This window comes from Drosophila arizonae, chromosome 2, assembly GCF_054131065.1.
Source record: "Drosophila arizonae isolate 15081-1271.41 chromosome 2, UAZ_ARI_1.0, whole genome shotgun sequence".
NCBI classification, from domain to species: domain Eukaryota; kingdom Metazoa; phylum Arthropoda; class Insecta; order Diptera; family Drosophilidae; genus Drosophila; species Drosophila arizonae.
Window position 1 is genome coordinate 7,494,440 of NC_142922.1, and position 18,430 is coordinate 7,512,869.

Consider the following 18,430-nt stretch of genomic DNA (forward strand, 5'->3'; position numbering starts at 1 on the left):
TGCGTACGTGTCCTTTGTGTGGCGCCTGGCTGAGGACTGCGAACAGCCAACTACTCGCACTGCATATCGCATCATGCAAATCTTAAATAAATCTTTAATTTCTGTTTCACGGAAATCACGCCCAGCCGGCCAGCAATTTAAGCTCGTACTTGGACTATCTAGGACATGAATGGCGAACGGCAAACGGCACGCGGTAAATGGCAAGTGGAAAGTGGCAAATGGCAAATGCTTCATGCTAAATTTCAAATGTGAAACGCCAAATGCCGACTTCTGCTGCCAAATGTTGCTGCTGATTGTGATCTATGTGGGCCGCTCTCGCGAGCATCTCGCACAGTTGCTGCTGGCATATTTGCGTTTTCATTGCCGTGCGCCGTGAAGCATGATTTGATTTTCATTTTGCCCGCTCCACATTTTTGTGGCATAATTCAGCAATTAGCTGTGATTGTGAGCTGCGCTTTGGTCAAGTGGGCCTCTCGCCGAATCAAAAATCACAGCCTCGCACTCGCCTCCAAATCTGTGTGCAGCGGACAAGCAAAAAGGAGAAAAAAAAAGGAACTAGGAAAAACGTTGCTCGCAATGGCGATTCGCTGTTATTTGTTTACTATTTCTGCTGTTGTAGTTGCGCGTCGTTTGGAATTTTAAATATGGCGTCTGTTTTGTTTGAAAACGGAAACGAGTGTCTGTCAGCTTATTTGTTTGTCTGTTCGTTATTGTTGCTGCCATGTTGTTGTTGCTGTTGTTGTCAGCGACGTCGACGACCCGAAATGAACTCCAGCAACTTTTATGCCGCTCCCTTGGCAAAGGAAACGCCGTCTAATGTGTTATTTTGTGCATCCGTCTGCTGTGAGTTTTTCCATGTTTGTGTTTTTGTGATTGTCATGGCCAGTGGCGTCGTCGTCGTTGACCAGGCACCAGAGGGTTTTACTACATAAGACATTTACTTGTGGCCCTGTGTCCCCAAAGATTAGTTCTTACTGTTCAGCAACAATAAAAAAACTAATTATATATACCTCCAATTTTATGAAATTTTCATTTGGAAACTATTATTTATTTCATCCAAAATGGAAAATTAATAATGTCTAAATCATTACCAACCATAAATACCGCCGAATTTCGCATGTTATGAATTTTGCCAAGTTTTGTATTATTTTTGTTCTGGCCTCTCTCACCCTGGCCAATTATTTGTATTTAACGCACGTCCCTGTCTCATTTTCAGCGGAAAACTGTTTAAATAATCAACTCACATAGAGCATGACATAACGGCACAGTGCGCTTCTATGCGTTCGCCCTTTGCACTAATAAACTTTACTTTGCATTTTTAATAGCCTACTTTTCGGCGCATTAATTTTAATGTTACTATTTTGGCCAGCAGCCGACAGACAGAGAGAGACTGAGAGAGAGAGATAGATTCTAGAAGGCAGCATAAAAGAGTTGGGTCGATGCGGAGCACCTTGCTTAGCATTTGATACCAGATTTAATCATTTGCAATTTGACTTAATTGCCAGCACTCAATTTGTGACTCGCGAGCTGCCTATCGTAATGGAGAGGCCTTGAGCTGGGCAAATGGATGTGGAGAGCCGTTGGCAAAACAAAACTCGCTTATCGCCAATTCCCAATAGTTTTTGCATGACCTTCGATACACTCGGACACACACTCGCACACACACACATACAAACTAACATATGAGCTATTTATGCAGATTTTTTGCATTTATAATGAGGCAGCCGCTGCCACAGATAAACGTGCCAATAAATTAATGTGCTTTGCATTTCGTTATTTGCAGTCAGTCATACGATAGTGAAATTGCAAATGCATACACAAATAGCATGAATCACATACGAGCTGCCATATATTTGCGTGCTTTTGTGCCGTGATCTGCCTTCGGGCTGCATTTTTCCGCCAAGCTTAGCACAGCACATAATTTTAATTAACTACAGCTCGATGCAGGCAATGCGCATATATCAAAAACTAAACTTAGAAATAGAAAATAAATAAATAAATAAATAAATTCAAGTACACATATTGTCAACCATATTCCCATTCTCAGCGGGTATACCGAATGCGATTATAATATTTAAGTAACTATGCTGGAGATGAGATGAGGTTCGCCCAATGGCTGTGCACTTAAATTTGTTGGCCAAGGCGAACAGCGGCAACCAGAATAAAGCAAAACATTTCTGCATGAAAATAAAAGTGGGAGATGCAGTGACAGATGGGCGAACATTTTGTCACAGAGTATGAAGTGTAAAGCAGTTTAAAAAGAGGGAAACACACAAAAAAGCAAAGGAAAAAAAAAGGAACAACAAAAATAAATAACTAAAGGAAAAATAAAATGCCTGACGCCATGCACAAACAATTTGCAATTCAACAGCTAAAGGGATCAGCACTGACAAGCGCATTTGCAGCACATCAACGGGAACGGGCGTTGGCCATGGCAGCGGTTCAGCCCCCAGCCCCCCAGCTCCCAGCACCGCCCCCGCACCCGCACCCGCAAAACCAAAACATCAACCATACACATGTTTCCTTATCTTTTTTACAATGCTGGATGCAAAATCATCTAGCATCCATATATGCTGTGCACGCTCTCACGCTTCATTTTGCAGTACTCTATCGCAGAGTCGACAGATTTAATTGTGGAACAAGTAATCACTGCTTAATCTAACGAATTTTCCAGAGAAAGTAAGTAAGAATCTCTCACATAATGAGCTGGAAACTGTAGCTGATGGAAAACAAATTATTATAATAAGAAACAATAACCCATATATGTATATAAATATGTATATGTGAAAGAGAAAAGACAAACCAAAGCTAAATTAATATAATCTAAATATATAATAAACTAAATAATAAAAATGTACATAAAATCTAAAAAATTAAATGATTATAATTATTCACTTATTTATCTTGTTCTTTTTATTAATATCACAATTTATTGTGAATATTATTAGAATCATAAAAATTTGCACAAAACGTTAGCTGAACTGCGACTTAAATATATTATTAATTAATTAATTATTAATATTTAAAACACTCCAATTATAACTGAAATATAGCGTATTCATGCTTCTGTATGCATACAGAGCTCTGGCAATTTGTTTTTTGTTTTTGAAATTGTCATTTGCATTGCAGTCGTAAATGCGTTTGTTTCATGTCCTCACTCCGATTTGTTATTGCTCAAGTTGTTGCTGTTATTGTTGAGGACGTCCGCCTTGTTGAAATTAATGAATTTGTTCGCATGAGTGTGTGTGTGTGTGTGTGAGTGTGAGTGTGTGCGTGGTCACACATCATTGTTTTTCGAATCATCGTTAGTGTTGATGGCAGCCTTATGATAAAAATAAATTAATTTTATGCATGCGAAACAAATTTCAAACTTGTTATACCCTGTTGACGCTTGTGCTCATTTCAGTTGCTTACTAGGCACACAAATGATTCCACAATGAGAACTGCTCTCCATATGGAATGTGTTTAATAAAAAACAGAAATAAGAGCGATTTGTCATGAGACTTGAACTCCTTATGCAGGGTATTTGCTGATTCAGGTTTAATTCTGAAATTCAGATTTAATTGAGTTCTAATACAGCAATTGGCCTGCTCTCTTATTAGTTTATTGATGGCAGCTGGAGATTGTTCATTATTTCCGGCTCTGTTTTTCTTTTGCTTTGATTTCTGTGGTTAATTGGTGCCAGAGATGACAAACACCTGATTCGTTGGCCGATAATAAATTGGCAATTAATTGAGACAGTTGCTTACGCGTTATTAAAGCCCACTAAGAGACTGTTATCGATTGTCAGCCAGGGCAGAGCTCATTAATAACCCAGCAGAGAGAAGAAGGCGAGGAGAATGGTGTCAAATAGCTAAGCGGAAAACACCTAATGAAAATACTTATTACTCAAGTGCGAGGGTAAATTGAAAGCGAAATGCATTTTAATGCCACATTTTCAACTTAAATGCAGCGAGCACACTTTCCCTCACACACACACACACACACACACACACACACACAGGCACACGCACACAAACAAACATCCGGCGAGCGGAAGCCACAATGCGCAATAAAGATTGCCGGGCGTGGGCAGTCCATGCTGCTCGAGTGGCGGCCGAGGCACGTAAAGATCGTTGCCATTGATTTATGCACCGCGTGCCAGCGCCAGCGTGAAGCGTGCAACAAGCCAAGGCAACGCGCAGCGCACCGAAAAGTAAAAACCAAAAAATAAAAATAAAAATAAAAATACAAAAATAGAAATAAATATAAAAATATAAAAAAGTTTGCGGGATGCTGGATTGGTATAGAGCGAGAACGCGCTGGGGCAAAGCACAAGCTGAAGTCGTAGCTGGTTAGCTTTTTGGCTTGCTCGCTGGCTTCGGGTAGGAGTGACGAGTGCGGGTCAGCTGTTAAATAAGTGTGTCAACACGTTGACTTCTTGCTCCCAGCTAGCGACCTTGCCGCCCGTTTCACTTAACTGCCAGCCAGTTTTGAGCCAAATGAAGCGTGCCCCAAAGTATGCAGCGAATGCTGTGTAGAACGTGCCCCAATCCATTTTAGCTGCCCTGTCAGTTTGCTTGGCGAAATTTGATTAAGTCCAAGCCGGCGATAAGTTCATTGTGCGCCTCGCCATAGTCATGGCCATTTTACATGCATAATGTGACGTGGTCGTGATGTGAACGCGAACGCGAATGCGAATGCGAAAGCGAATGCGAAGGCGAGTGCGAGACCAGGCGATGCTCACCGCTACGAACATAGCAATTAACTCACACACACACACATATATAGACACACTCTCTCACATAGACAGACCAGCCAGCTGTTGCGGCCTAACACAATTACAGCTGCAGAGTCAAAATTACGGCCTGTCGCCGGCATCAGTGTTCGATTTTTGTCACGCACCAGATGCGAGCTGTGGGCGTCGCTGTGTTGTGGCGGGCGGCTGGGCACGGTTATGGCCATATCTGCTGCCAACGTATTGTCACAATGCCACAAATCGAACGTCGCGGCCTGATGGCACCGTTCGCTTTGCGGCTGTCTGCCGTAAAAGTTTCCTCATATACCGTATAATTACTCATACGACTCGTTGCTCGCTTGCTTTGAAATCGCATTTTGGTCAATGACGACTATGCTATTACATTCATCACCCATTTACATAATGCCATAACCTATAAAGGCGACCCAACAATCACATATCTAACCATATCTAACAACAATAAGCCAAAATGCTAATTCTGCATTTGAATTGCATTGTTGAGTGAGCTATTAATATTTATAACGCACAGACTGCTGATTATGCACATGCTAGGGCCAGTATCTGAAAATATATATAATTGGCTGGGCAACAGATTTATATTGTCCTCAACTATAAATTGCAATTGAGAAAAAAAAAAAAGAAACAAAACAAAAAAAAAATAAATAAATAATAATAATAATAATAATAATAATAATAATAATAATAAATAAAAAATAATTTTAATTTCATGTTTTTTTTCTAAGAAAATATCTAAGCTACTTACAAACTTAATGTATTTCGATTGGATTCGCCGAAATAGGGCTTATTAAAAAAAATTTATATTTTTATTATTTTACTATTAATTATATTTTATTATTTATTATTATATTTTTCATTATTATGATGACTGTTATTATTACTATTAATATTTTTATAAATATTATAGTACATTATTTATGAATATATTTATTATTATTATTATTATTAATATTACATCACATGCTATAAGCAAGAGGACTTAATTAATGGGCAAGTACACAGTTATTTCGCAACATGAACGAATATTAAAGCAAAGATAGTGTTATATAAATATTCCATAAAACAATAAATAAGTTTGTGTGAACTTAAGCCACAACAAAATCAATAAGAAGTGTTAAATGTTGTTTTAAATTATTTACTTAAACTATGTTTAATTAATCAGCATTGACTGTGCGCATTGGCCTGCGTATAATAATAACAATAATGATAAATAATGCAAAATTAAATTTTCTCAAAGCAGATATCAATTGGAAATTGTAAAACACTTAAGTTAATTTAGATTTCCTTTGGCCATCGAAATGGAAAATTATTGTGAAATATCTATGCAAATTTGCACTTGCCAGGCTGGTATCTTTAAATGAGATTGGAAATTTATAAATTGACAAATGGTATTCGTATAATCTCTGAAATAAAAATGCAACGCCAGCAGCTCTCCGATTATTCATATTTGCCAATAGAGCCTGTTCATAATTCCATTTGATAATGAGGGCGCATAAATGATAAAATATGCATGAGAGTGCACATAGCATTCACACAAAAAAAAGGTACAATAAAAACAACAACAAATAGGAAAAAAAACAATGCTGCAAAATGAATCTGATGCCTCGGGGCGGCATCACAGGCGATAGTGCAGATGCCAGGGGCAGGCAATTTCCGCAACATTTGCGCAGCTGTTTGCGACGTGATTTGCATTAGCCACGCCCACCAGCTCCGCCTGGGCGCCGATGCCGCCTTGATGGGCGGCCGGGACAGATGTTTTCTCCTCCTCTTCCTCTTTTTTTTTTTTTACTTTTCACATCGCCATCAGATGGCAAGTTTTTGTGCAATCTATCTGCATGTTGCACGTCATGTTTAGCTATGTTGCACTTATGGTTTTATTATATTGCGGCCGAAGATTTATGGCCCGACAGTTTATATTCGAGCTGTGACCAAATCTTTCAAGCAGCTGCGGTCATGGTTAGCTAAATTTATGTGCGCCTAAGACAGACCACAAATGCCAGCTGGCGAGCGATAACTTGACACAATGTTGCACAAATAAACGGCCTTAAATAATGAGTGCAGCGACAAGAAAATGCCAACGAGAGAGTGAGAGAGAGTGGGAGAGAGAGAGTGGCTCAAAGACTGTCCCAAAAGGGGCAGATCCTTGGTTAACTTGGCCAACTCCGCATAAATATTTGCACTGAGCCCCAAAGTTGCAACTGCCACAAGAATTTCGTGTGCGCTCAAAAGTAGGCAATGGAAACTCGAATCGTCAATTGATAATGGCTAATTATTGGCAAGTACAATTCGCTGGAGTTACAGCCATTCTTGGCCGGGTCAGAGCCTTCGCTGTGCCGTAACTCTCAAAGTTTTGAACAAAGATATAAAAAACACTGGCCATAAATTCGCAGTTGGGCAAGTTGTGCATTGTCGCCCGGAGATTTCTGGCCCGCCTGCCAAGCAAAAAGCCAAGAAGCAAGAAGCAAAAAGCAAAAAGAATGCCAAGCCAGTGCACAGCGCGATAACAACAATAAGTTGCAAGTTGCAACTTGCAGCAGCAAGTGGCAGCTTGCTCGACTGCACAACAGGGCAAGAGTCGATAGTTTCGGAATACTTTTGGCACTGCCAATGCGAGCGGCCCGCTTGCCCCTTTGATAAAACATTCGAACAGTCAGCGCCGTTTACTGTCAGTCCGGCTCGGCTGGCAGTTCGAGGCAAGTCGAAGTGCTTGGCTGTTTGTAATTTATGGCATTTTAACAAGCAGCCAGCAAAAAGCAGCAAGCCGAACCAAACCAAGCACCGAGTGGGCCGCGGGGTGGGAGCGGGCAGTTCCGTTACAGTTTCTTGCTGCAAATAGGCATAAATTTGCATTTAATGCAGCTGAGAATGAAATGGGCTAAAATGAGGAGCGCAAATGCCAAAAATTATTTTGCTATTTAGTAAGTGTATAATTTCCTGGTCCGCTTTGGGCCTCCACCTGGATTGCAGGTGCCAGGTCACAGGTCGCCGCTCACAGGTCGCAGGTCGCTAGGTGCCATAAAAGCGGCATAAATTTTTTTAAACTTTTACAACAAATTTGCATTGCAAATGCCTTGAACACACACACACACATATACACACACACACATACACACATACAGGTACACACACAGGCATATACGCTGCTTGCTTTAGTATTTTTCGCGTTTTGCATGCGGTTTTAACAGCGTTTGGGTCAGTCTATTAAAATGCAAAAACCCGTCGCACGCCCCCTTCCCCCCCCCCCCCCCCCCCCTCCTTCCCCTTTGCCACCCGGAAGTCCATTTTGTCTTGTCGTTCACGTCATAAATATAGCCGGGCAAATGGCGTGCTGTTTACGGCTTAGTCTGCCCGTATAGCCGGGCTGACAGTGTGTGTGTACGTGTGTGTGTGTATGTGTCTGTGTGTGTGTGTATTCGTTTGTTTATGTGTGCCGCTTTTAATGACAATTTGCTTGGGGTTTGCATTAAATTGAAGCGAATTTCACTTGACACACATACGTGAAAATATTTATATGTGAGTGTGTGTGTGTGTGTGTGTGTGTGTGCGCACTTTGCACCATTTCGATGTGCGTCGCTTCTTTCGGCTTTATTTTGACAGCATAAATTTAAATAATTTCCACTCTGCATTCGCTTTTACAACTCGCTTTTTGAAATTCGTCTGTCTAGATACTAATCTATATCTCAGTGTGTGTGTGAGTGTGTGTAATAACTACCTGGTTTACGGTTCACATAATGACAGTGGACTGCGAGAGCAGCTGTACTATCATCAACTCAACCTGCTGCTGGTAGCGCAACATGTCTGAACTCGCTGTTTATGCTTGATACAACTCTTTGCGTCTGACTCATATGATTGAGATAGAACACTTTACACTGAACTGAACATCTATTTGAAACTAGCATATAAAAACTTGTAGCTCCTGCCATGGTCTCCTCCTCCATGTAATTGAATCATATGAAACATATGTTTTTATCTTGTTGACTTTTTGTTATTATTAATATAATATATACATGTAGACATATGTATAAAATATTAAATATAAGCCGAAGGCCCCAGTTGCCGCTGCTTAATATTCAAGCTAGTTTTAATTTAACATTAAATATAAAATTCATTTTATTTATTTATTTATTTATTTATTTTTTCTTATTCTTACTCACAACAACATTCCCGCTTAAATTTAATATGATGCAAGTCACATTTTAAAGTGCTAGATCCAGTACATGCTATTTTATAAACTAACGCTATGTGTCTTATTTTTGAGTATTATTTTCCACACGAATGCTTTAACATGCCAAAATTTACTTGCGAAGGCGAAAAGGAAGATGAAGTTGCTGTAGCCTTTGCTACTTGTCACTTAGCTTGAAAAACAATTTTTCTCCAGCTATGAAGCTATGTGTGGCCATGCTGTAGCTGTATGTGTAGCTGTGTCTGTGTGTGTGTGTGTCTGCGCTTGTGTATCTATCAAAAAACCAATTTTCGCTGCTAAATTGATGTTTATAGCAATGTACGATGATGACAGCGACGAGCTAGATGATGTTGCCGTCGATGGCAATGATGAGCTCGTTGTGACCACCGTCTCCCTTGTCAGCCTCGTCTCCAGCTCCCATCCTCCACCGCACACCAGCTGATGAAGACAAAGTGCCAATGCGAAAAACTAAACGGCAAGCCGCCCGTCTAGGTTCTCTCACTTGCTACAATGCGCCATGAAAATCCTTTTTCGACTCAACTCAGCCCGCCTCGAGTGGCGTCTGCACACGCGACGCGCCTTGACAGCATTTTGATGCTTCCGCCAGTAATTTATGTGACACTTGCAGCACGATAGATCAGTAACAGGCGCTGCGGGCCATGACATAGCAGCGTCACTGCTTTTGTTGGCTTCTTTTAGTAGCTATTTATAGCCAGTTTATGATCCATTGATGGGCCTGGACAAATGCCATCAAAGGCAATCAGGCTCAATAATCACGCAATGTAACTGCCTAATCATTTAATTAAAACGGAAGTGCAAACAACAAACACACACACACACACACACACACACACACACACACACACGCACACACTTGAGTTTCCTTTTGTTTAATATTCTCCGTGCTGCTGACACCGCATTCAATGCAATTGCATATTAATTGAAACTCTCTCAAACATCAGCGCACCTCTCTACGGGGTGGATTGCACATTGAAGCCCGCCTACGCCGTCTCATACGCCCCGTCAGCCACTTGCCGTTTTCCATTTGCCACTGCCACTGCCACTGCCAGTGCCACTTGGCATCTGCCACATGCCGCATTCAGCTTTATTGCGAGTATATTAAAACGTTTGGCTGCACGCTTGCATTTAATGAATGCATATTAAATGCTTTTCTCGTGATTACAACGTGCTGCACTTGAAATGCATTTGGCACACCCCAAAGCTTAAGCCGGCTTGCATTTGACATTAACTTATTCATATCTCTCTGTAAGTCAGATCAAAGCTCCCATGTCATATTTCCCCCACTGCCAAACACGTTTCGTTAAGTGGTGCATAAATGTGCCTGACAGCGGCTTCTGCGGCAATTAGTTCACATGAACAGCGAGAGAGAGGTGAAGAAACAGAGAGAGAGAGAGAGAGAGAAGGAGTTGCATTGACAGGATTAAATATGATATTATCCAAGATCAGACTAATGGGAGTGAACTAAAGCTCTCAGCTTGAGCAACTGAGATGTGCTTACCATGTGCAGCTCTAGCCGATTGTCAATGTTTGGATAGCCCTGACAACGCAGCAAATTAGTCATTAACTCTGCCGCTCATTTGCACAGCTGTTTTCAATTAGTGTCACTGCCATTATCTATTGGCCGGGGCGTGGCTTGAACAAAACTTCAATGTTCCTGCCAAGCATTAGGCTGTTGGGGCACACAGCTGAGTGCCGTCGCATCGAACAGCAACTTGATTGCTCCACTCCGAAATTCGCTCGAATGAAGCTATTAATCTGGACGTGTTTGCTGTGCCTCGCTCGCAGCCATGTGCGTGGCATGTTCTTCGAGCTGCCCGAGAATGCAGCAGAGTCGGCGGATGGCGCTGACTTTATGGACGAGGCACTAAATAGCATCAACCAATATTTTGGCATTCCGGCAACAGCAACAAGTCCGAAGCCCACAGGCAGCAATAGCCCCAAGGCAACGGCAGCCACAACATCATCGACATCGACATCGTCTGGGTTCCTCGATGAGGTGGAAACGTCGCTGGAGCATGCAACAAACACACTCGACGATCTGTGGCAGCAATTCAGAAAGGTAATTAAGATAGCACCAACACTGATTGCGATATATATCACGCACTGCGTCTGTTACAGGGCCTGGCTGGTCTGCTGGGCGGCTTCAATGCTGACAACACAGACACTGATCGGCAGAACGCAACGGCAACGAATGGCTTACAGCAACTGGAAGTAGCCACAACTGCGCTGCTTGTCGAGCTGACATCAACAACGCACAGGCCAATACCCGAAACAACAACAGCAGCAATGGCAACAACACCATCAGCACAGGCAACAGCAACAACCACCGTGCGACCTGCTACGCCGTAAGCACTTCACAAGCAAATATATTATGTTCACTGGTATATTGAATAGACATATACAAACATATTTTCCACTTTTATTGTTTAAATATAAAAGAATAGAGTAAATTGACAACTGTTTTAGAATATTTGCTCAGATGTTTACAGTATACAAAATATTTTGATGCGCTTCAGTCGTACAAAACTCGACTCTACAGTCGTTCCCGACAGACACGATGAGCTGCTACATTAATCTAGCTCTCCTAACGCTGGCGCTGAGCTCAGCTCTGGTGCAGGTAAATGCCGAAGCCAGAATAGAGAAAGAATAAACTACATATGCGATCAATAATCCGTGTCTACATATAATAGAGCGCTCCACGGGATGCCGTACTGACCATATATCGCGTTGAGCAAGCGGGCTCGCCAGCCAACAACATTGTATTCCCCGAGAATCCAAAGATGGTGGTCCAAATGATCCCAGAGCAGCTTTCAGATGTGAGTGCGGTCCAAATGCATTTTCTGCAACTGAATCTGCTGAAGATTTTGATAATATTGGATGTGATTATTTTAATGTGCGTATATTATTCCATGAGCAGCGATTAGAATTGTACTATTTATTTAAATTATATCAATTATGTAATAGTTCGCTTTAGGCTTTAAATAATGAATATAATGTGTAAATAATATAATTAAACCAATGCGTTGCGTAATTAAAGAAAATGTATGACGACCCCACATGATTATGAGATGTATTAGCGTGAGATTGCACTGAACTTGTTTATTCTATCAGATCCTGAGAATAAAAAGTAAGAAGGCTCCAGTCGAGACTGCTCGACTGGGAGATACCCTGAACCCTCCAAGCTGATATTCTACTCATTCTGCACTTCTTTTATGCACACATACATACACACGCATCCACACACACGTTTAGTCACGCGCTCTACTGATTGCGCAGTTAGCAACGACAGCGGCAATACTAAGAGAATTATTAATTGAATGATTTCTTCTGTAGTGGGACTATCTTTATGACTATCTCTTATGAAAGCGTTCAAATTGGGCTGAAAAATCAAAATAAATTTTTCGATTATTCTCGATAAACAAGTTATCAGATGAGTTATCGAAAACATATGATAATCTTGTACTGCCTATGGTATACACGGGTATGCATGCCAAATTTCAGCTCTCTAGCGCTTATAAATTCTGAGATCGATTTGCGCAAACGGATGGACGGACGGACAGACGGAAAGGGCTATATCGATTCAGCTCGTCGTCCTGATCAAGATTTTTCCTAGGTCCGTGTATATCACGCGCATATCAAGTTTTTCTTTATATTTCGATAACTAGTCCCGATATTTTATTATCGATTAAAAGCCTTATCGAAAGCTAGTTATTTAATTATATCTCCTACACCTTTAGAGCTAGAGCTTCCAAATTTTAAATGTAGACTTATATGTAATTTCGATTTTTATCAAAATTTACCCCCACCCCTATATTCACCCCCTCACCCTCACCTTTGTAAAAGGCGTATTTCAAGTACTAGAGACGTGTGCTTTGGAATGTACATACATTTTTACCATATGATTAAGCTCTGAAAGTTTCATTAAGATTGTACGCCTAGAAAATAAATTATTCAACAAATAAATTCTCATAATATTGCCCACATTGCAGCGCAGCCCAAGCGCAGTCGCTGCTTACTGCGCAGTTAGCATAGCGCGTTCTACGTGCGTGTGTATGTATGTGTGCCGAAAAGAAGTGCAGACTGATTCTTTTTAAATAATATACATATAATATATTATATCACTAGGGAGCCTGATATCCATAAAAAATAATATGATTTATTCCACCATCTGATACTTCACTTCACAATAATAAGTCATTATGATTATCTCCAAGCTAATCAACTACTCTTAGAGCTGCAACTGCAGTAATAAGCTATGAGCCAGAATTAGCAAACCACTCGAGTTGCAAAATAAACATTACTCTATCATCTTTTTGAACTGAACGGAAATGCCAAAAGGCAAGGCCTATGCAACATGAAATGTTTTTAATATTGTTTAAATATAATCGCATGGTTTACTTTAGCAACTCAAAGTAGCTCGGAGAGTCTCCTCAAGTCGTGTAAACGTAGCCAGAGTGTTGTGGCTTACTTAATTCCGTTTTTGTTTGGCTTTTAGTGTAGCCGGAATATAATTCCATTTGGCTGAAGTAGTCAGAGTTTTGCTTCACTTTGTGAAAGTGAAGTTTACTTATGATCACATAATACCTTAATTGCCATAGGCCATACCGCATCTGGCAATTAACGCAGCCTGCAAAGCTATTTTAACTTTATTTGTGTTGTGCTGGCAACTGCGCAATGTAAGTGCACAGTTATTCAATAATTATAAACCACTTGATTCGCTGCGAGACCTGAACATCATGGCTAGCACCCTTGAGGCTAGAATGCAATGCGCAAAATATCATTAAATATTGGCAGCAACTCATTGGACCAATAGTGCTGGCCAATTGTGTATAACCAGTCAACGGCAGCAGCAGCAGCAGCAACAGCAGCAACAGCAGCTGCAATGGCAGCAATTGTTGTTGCTGATTCTCGTTTTGTTTGTTTGCTTTTTCGCTGGTACTTGCTATGGTCCCATAGCCTGAGTTCATAAATATTAACAGCTATTAAAACACTGAAACTGGAGCAGGCTGAAAATTAATTTTAAAGTTTTAAACCGACTGCCGCGCAGTTTACGCGCAATTTAGCCAACAATGTGAAAACACGGTCGGGAGTCATGTGCAAAGGGGCGTTTAAACCAACACACAAATACATGCACATGTGTGCGTGTGTGTGTGTGTGTGTGCGCGCCTAAAAGCTTTCAATGGCAATGGGCAGCCTCAATCTAATGGCTCATTTAATTAAAAACGGAAATTGAGCAAGTGACCAAGAACGAGCCGAGTGGCCAAGAGGCCAAGTGGCCAGCAGAAACTTTTTACCAACTCCTAGGAAATATTAAAAACGGAAAACACTTTCAAGCAACTAATTCTCAGGCAGTGGCTGGCATGCTTTTTTCTCGCCTGCTCTTCTGCTCTTCTGCTCTTCAGCCTTTAAGTCTTTTCTGCTCTTCACATGAGTCTCACGATTTTGTCATGGAGTATGCCGCACCTAAAATATATATTTTTGATTATACACACTCTGTGGACATATCATATATAGTTATATACTTGGTGCAATGCTCTTTGCAGTAGCAGATGCATTTATGCTAGTTTGCGAAAGTGTATCAAATTGTCGACAGTCCTTGCTGCAATTTTTTGCCGCTTTTTGGCAGCCTTTTACGGGCTCAGGACTTGGCCGGTTAGTCACTTTGCAGAATGGGCGGGGCGCCGCTGCACAGCCAGTTGAGTGCCAGTGCCAAGAAAAGGAAGCTAACGCGGCGCAATTAGCAAGTTTATTGCATGAAATTATGAAACGCTTAATAAAAGAATATTTCGTTTAGCTCTTTGGCTAAGGACGGACGTGTGCGTAAATAGAAAAAAAAAATATAAAAAAATAAACGAGAACGAAAAACAAAACCGAAAACAGAGCCACTAACAGCAGCAGGAGGCGGGCTCAGTTTGAGCCCAGCGAGTTAATTAAAAGGTTCACATATTTGAAAAGTTCTGTGCTCTCGCAGAACAAGCCCGACGCAGTTTAATCATGTAAGTGCTGGCAAATTGTCGGCTAAAAATTAGAGCCAGATAAATATTGCGCATACGCTCAGTATGCGCGTTAAATGTAGGCTGGCTGTTCCTCTTCCAACTGATGATGCCAAGTTTTATGCTAATGGCTTTCGTTTAAAGCCAAAAGTAATTTATTGTTGTCAGTGGGCACCATCAAAAATGTTGCTGCACATTCATTATGCCCCAATGTATGCGCCTCTCTTTGCTATATATGTAAATGTGTGCGTATGTGTGTATGTGTGTATGCGTGTGTGTCTTTGTTGCTTCTGTGGCTCTGTGTGCTCGCTGCGATTGTGTATGTGCATTAAATATTTTAGCTGAAAACATAAAGCCAACTCCCCGTGTCGCCTGCGAGCTAAAAGCTTGCATAGAAATTAAGTTAGCCAAGGGGAAAAATGCTTGAAAATTAAATGAAATGTTTTGCCACAAGTCTTGCAATTATTTGGTATGCAAACTATTTAAATACCCTGTACATATCAAGCAAAGGCATTAGGAAGTGAATTAAATTAAGGCTTAACAAATGTTGTTTATATAATTTTCAGATTTATTTTTTCTGATAGTAAGCAACATGGATTCAATCTTTTCTTACTAAAAAAAAAAAAAAATATATATATATATATATATGTTTCATGGGTATCTCTTAGTTTGTCTCTTTAGACTTTTTAGATTTTGTGACGGCTGCGTGAAATAATAAAATAGAAATATTGTTGATTTCCGTGTGCAATAGAACATGAAATTCAATTTATTACAGTTGTTCTTTTTTTTTTCAATTATTCTAGATTTGCATATTTCAAATGCTTTCAACCACAGATTCAATAGTTGATGGTAATGTACTCTATTATAGTACTATTTTTGAATTATTCAATTGGGTCTAATACCCAGAAATCCTTTATATATGTGTTTAATTTGTTAATTAATTTCAGAAATTTCCATTGATTGCATTCAACATGTTTTCCATGCTTCTGTTCAGAAATATGTGTTTCTAATCAGAGAGAATCTAATCCGAGTCCATTTATGGAAGTAGGGTAACTTATGCATGCAAATATTTTATCCCTGGCTTCTTTTCATTTAAATCTTTGTTTTTATTTAAGCAGAGACACAAAAGTTTCATAGTTTGTATTTGGACTGGCTTAATGTATGTTTGTTCGCTCGCTGGAGAACTGGATTTAAATATTTAAGCAAGCCGCTTGCTGCCCACGCGACACGTCTTTGACGTTGTTGGCCTGCTCGTTCTCTGGCCGTTTGTCGTTGCGATGCGGCCGGAAGTATGCAAAAGATAAAACGGGCGCGAACTTTGCAACATGTTTACGGTAAAAACGTGATTTTCTGCCCAAAAACTGAGCCCGGCTGCCGCTGACCAAATGTGGCCAAGGCCGAACCCTTCACCAACCGCAAATAAGTTAAGTTGGGCAACCACCCACGCACCACCAACCAACCTCCCCTTCCCCCCCACCCTTTGCCCATCCGGTCGCAGAACTCTACTGGCTTCACGAGGAGGCTAAAGCTCGTATAAAAATTAAGCATTTGTAGCTTTGTCACGTTCGTGTTGACACTTTCTTATCACAACCGGGCGAAATGAGTCTCTCCAACTCCAGATTCAGCTCCATCTCCAGCTCCAGCTCCAGCTCTATCTCCTGCTCCAGTTTCGGTTCAGTTTTCGGCACCCGACCCGGCCCCAAAATATGTGGATGTGCGTGACGGTATTGACTGTGACGGTGCTCTGTGCCGCACGCTAGCTCACCTGACCCTAGTTGAAATGAGAGTGCGTTAAGGGGCGTCTGCCACGCCCTGCTATATACACACATATGCTCCACGTTTTCATTACGCTTAAAAGGCGAAAGTGCGTCAACAATATGTCTGACTGAGCAAGAGCCCAAATGCTAAGCGAACTTTTTGCCAAATTGAACAGCAAATCTAGAGGCGAATGAAAACCTTGAAATGAAAATGAAAAGCCTTCAAAGTTTTATGCAAATTGGCTAGAGTTTCACTTCGGCTAGACTATTTTTTAAGTTGGTTAAAGCTTCGGGTTTTTTTTACAACTTAATGTATTAAGCATCTCCACATTTTGTAGCTGCCCGAATGAGTATGAACATCTTAATACGCTTCTTAGTCTGGCTTACACACATCTGACAGCAGCATCAACTACAGCACTCGGCGCCGACCTAATGTGGTCTATAGCTTTGGGCCAGTTACCTGAGCTCTTAATGCATTGCCATTGCCTGGGCCGGAGAATTTCATTTTCATATTTAATAACTACGAAACTGTTGTTCGTCAAGCCGAGCTACGTCTTCTGAGGTAAATTTATGGCATGCCATTCAAGTTTAAGTTTTAGATCGAGTACGTATGTACATGTACGTGTATATGTATGTACGTGAACGTTAAGTGGGCGAGAGTGAAAGTTGAGGACAAGTTTGTTGCCATGCAACTTTAATAAGTCGTCACACGAGACCCCAAAACTTGCCAGCCAAACGCTTCAAATTGAAAAAGTTTAATGAGCATGCGTATTTGATTAACCTAAGGCCACACATACAAACAACCACACACACGCACACAGACACTCATACAGGTATATATGCTACACTCTTTTCACTTTGCAACACATTTTAGTCCTCACAGCATTAAGCACAAATGCAATAAGAGGAAATAAGGCAATTGGGAGAGAAAAAAATCGGCAGTCACAGCATTTTGCTTTGTTTCTAGTATATGGTGAAACACCTATGAGACTACAATAATGTGAGTTTCCTTTGTCGAAGCTAGTTTGGCGTGTGGCTCAGCATTTTGTAAAGTTGCCATGGCAGATGCTATTGCTTATTACATTTTTAATGCACTGTTCATAATAGACAGGGGGCCGTATAGTGCCACCTGTGGGTTCCAATGCAGCACAGGAAATGAACATAGACGAAGTGCATGTCAGTTCAGGCAATTTCACAGCGTGTTATTCTCAGAAATCAAGGGACAAGGTTTGTGAAAATGTATGTAACAGGCAGAAGGAGGCGTGGCAGACCCCATAAAGCATACATATCGGGTTGACGAGCTGAGTTGATTTGTCCACGTTCGTCTACCCTTATATATATGTGAACGCGTCGATCTCAGAACTTGTAAGGGCTAGAGGCTACAAAATTTTGGTGCTGTTATATGGTAAAGTTTGTTTACAAAAGTCGATAACTATCACCGTTTTAGAGTTATCGATTAAAAGCTTTATCATATATCAGTTGAAGGACTATATCTTCTTCCTTTGTGTTGCTATATAATAAAGTTTGTTTACAAAAATCGATAACTATCACCGTTTTAGAGCTATCGATTAAAAGCTTTATCACATAACAGTTGAAAGACTATATCTCGTACATATTCACAGCGTGTCACCAAATTTGTGATATATTTATAAGAATTTGTATTGTTGTATTTTGAATAACGGCTCCAAACTTTAACTTCGCTTTAAAGGTTTATGATTAT

At 40.7% G+C, this 18,430-nt stretch overlaps 2 protein-coding genes and 1 long non-coding RNA gene across 3 annotated transcripts; 2 read left to right on the plus strand and 1 right to left on the minus strand.

The window, feature by feature from the left end:
• Positions 1–8,900: 8,900 nt before the first annotated feature.
• Positions 8,901–11,199, minus strand: LOC149270255 (uncharacterized). Its single transcript, XR_016271666.1, has 3 exons — positions 11,065–11,199; positions 10,459–10,998; positions 8,901–10,294 (listed from the first exon to the last, which is right to left on the minus strand). It is a non-coding gene; the product is annotated as an uncharacterized LOC149270255 (long non-coding RNA).
• Positions 10,604–11,309, plus strand: LOC149270256 (uncharacterized). The gene is made up of 2 exons (XM_089476506.1): positions 10,604–11,019; positions 11,079–11,309. The coding sequence occupies exons 1-2, from the start codon at positions 10,609–10,611 to the stop codon at positions 11,307–11,309; spliced, it is 642 nt and encodes a 213-aa protein (XP_089332632.1). The 5' UTR covers positions 10,604–10,608.
• Positions 11,310–11,440: 131 nt separating this feature from the next.
• On the plus strand, positions 11,441–12,133 carry LOC149270257 (uncharacterized). The gene is made up of 2 exons (XM_089476507.1): positions 11,441–11,577; positions 11,651–12,133. The coding sequence occupies exons 1-2, from the start codon at positions 11,518–11,520 to the stop codon at positions 11,882–11,884; spliced, it is 294 nt and encodes a 97-aa protein (XP_089332633.1). The 5' UTR covers positions 11,441–11,517; the 3' UTR covers positions 11,885–12,133.
• Positions 12,134–18,430: the final 6,297 nt, after the last annotated feature.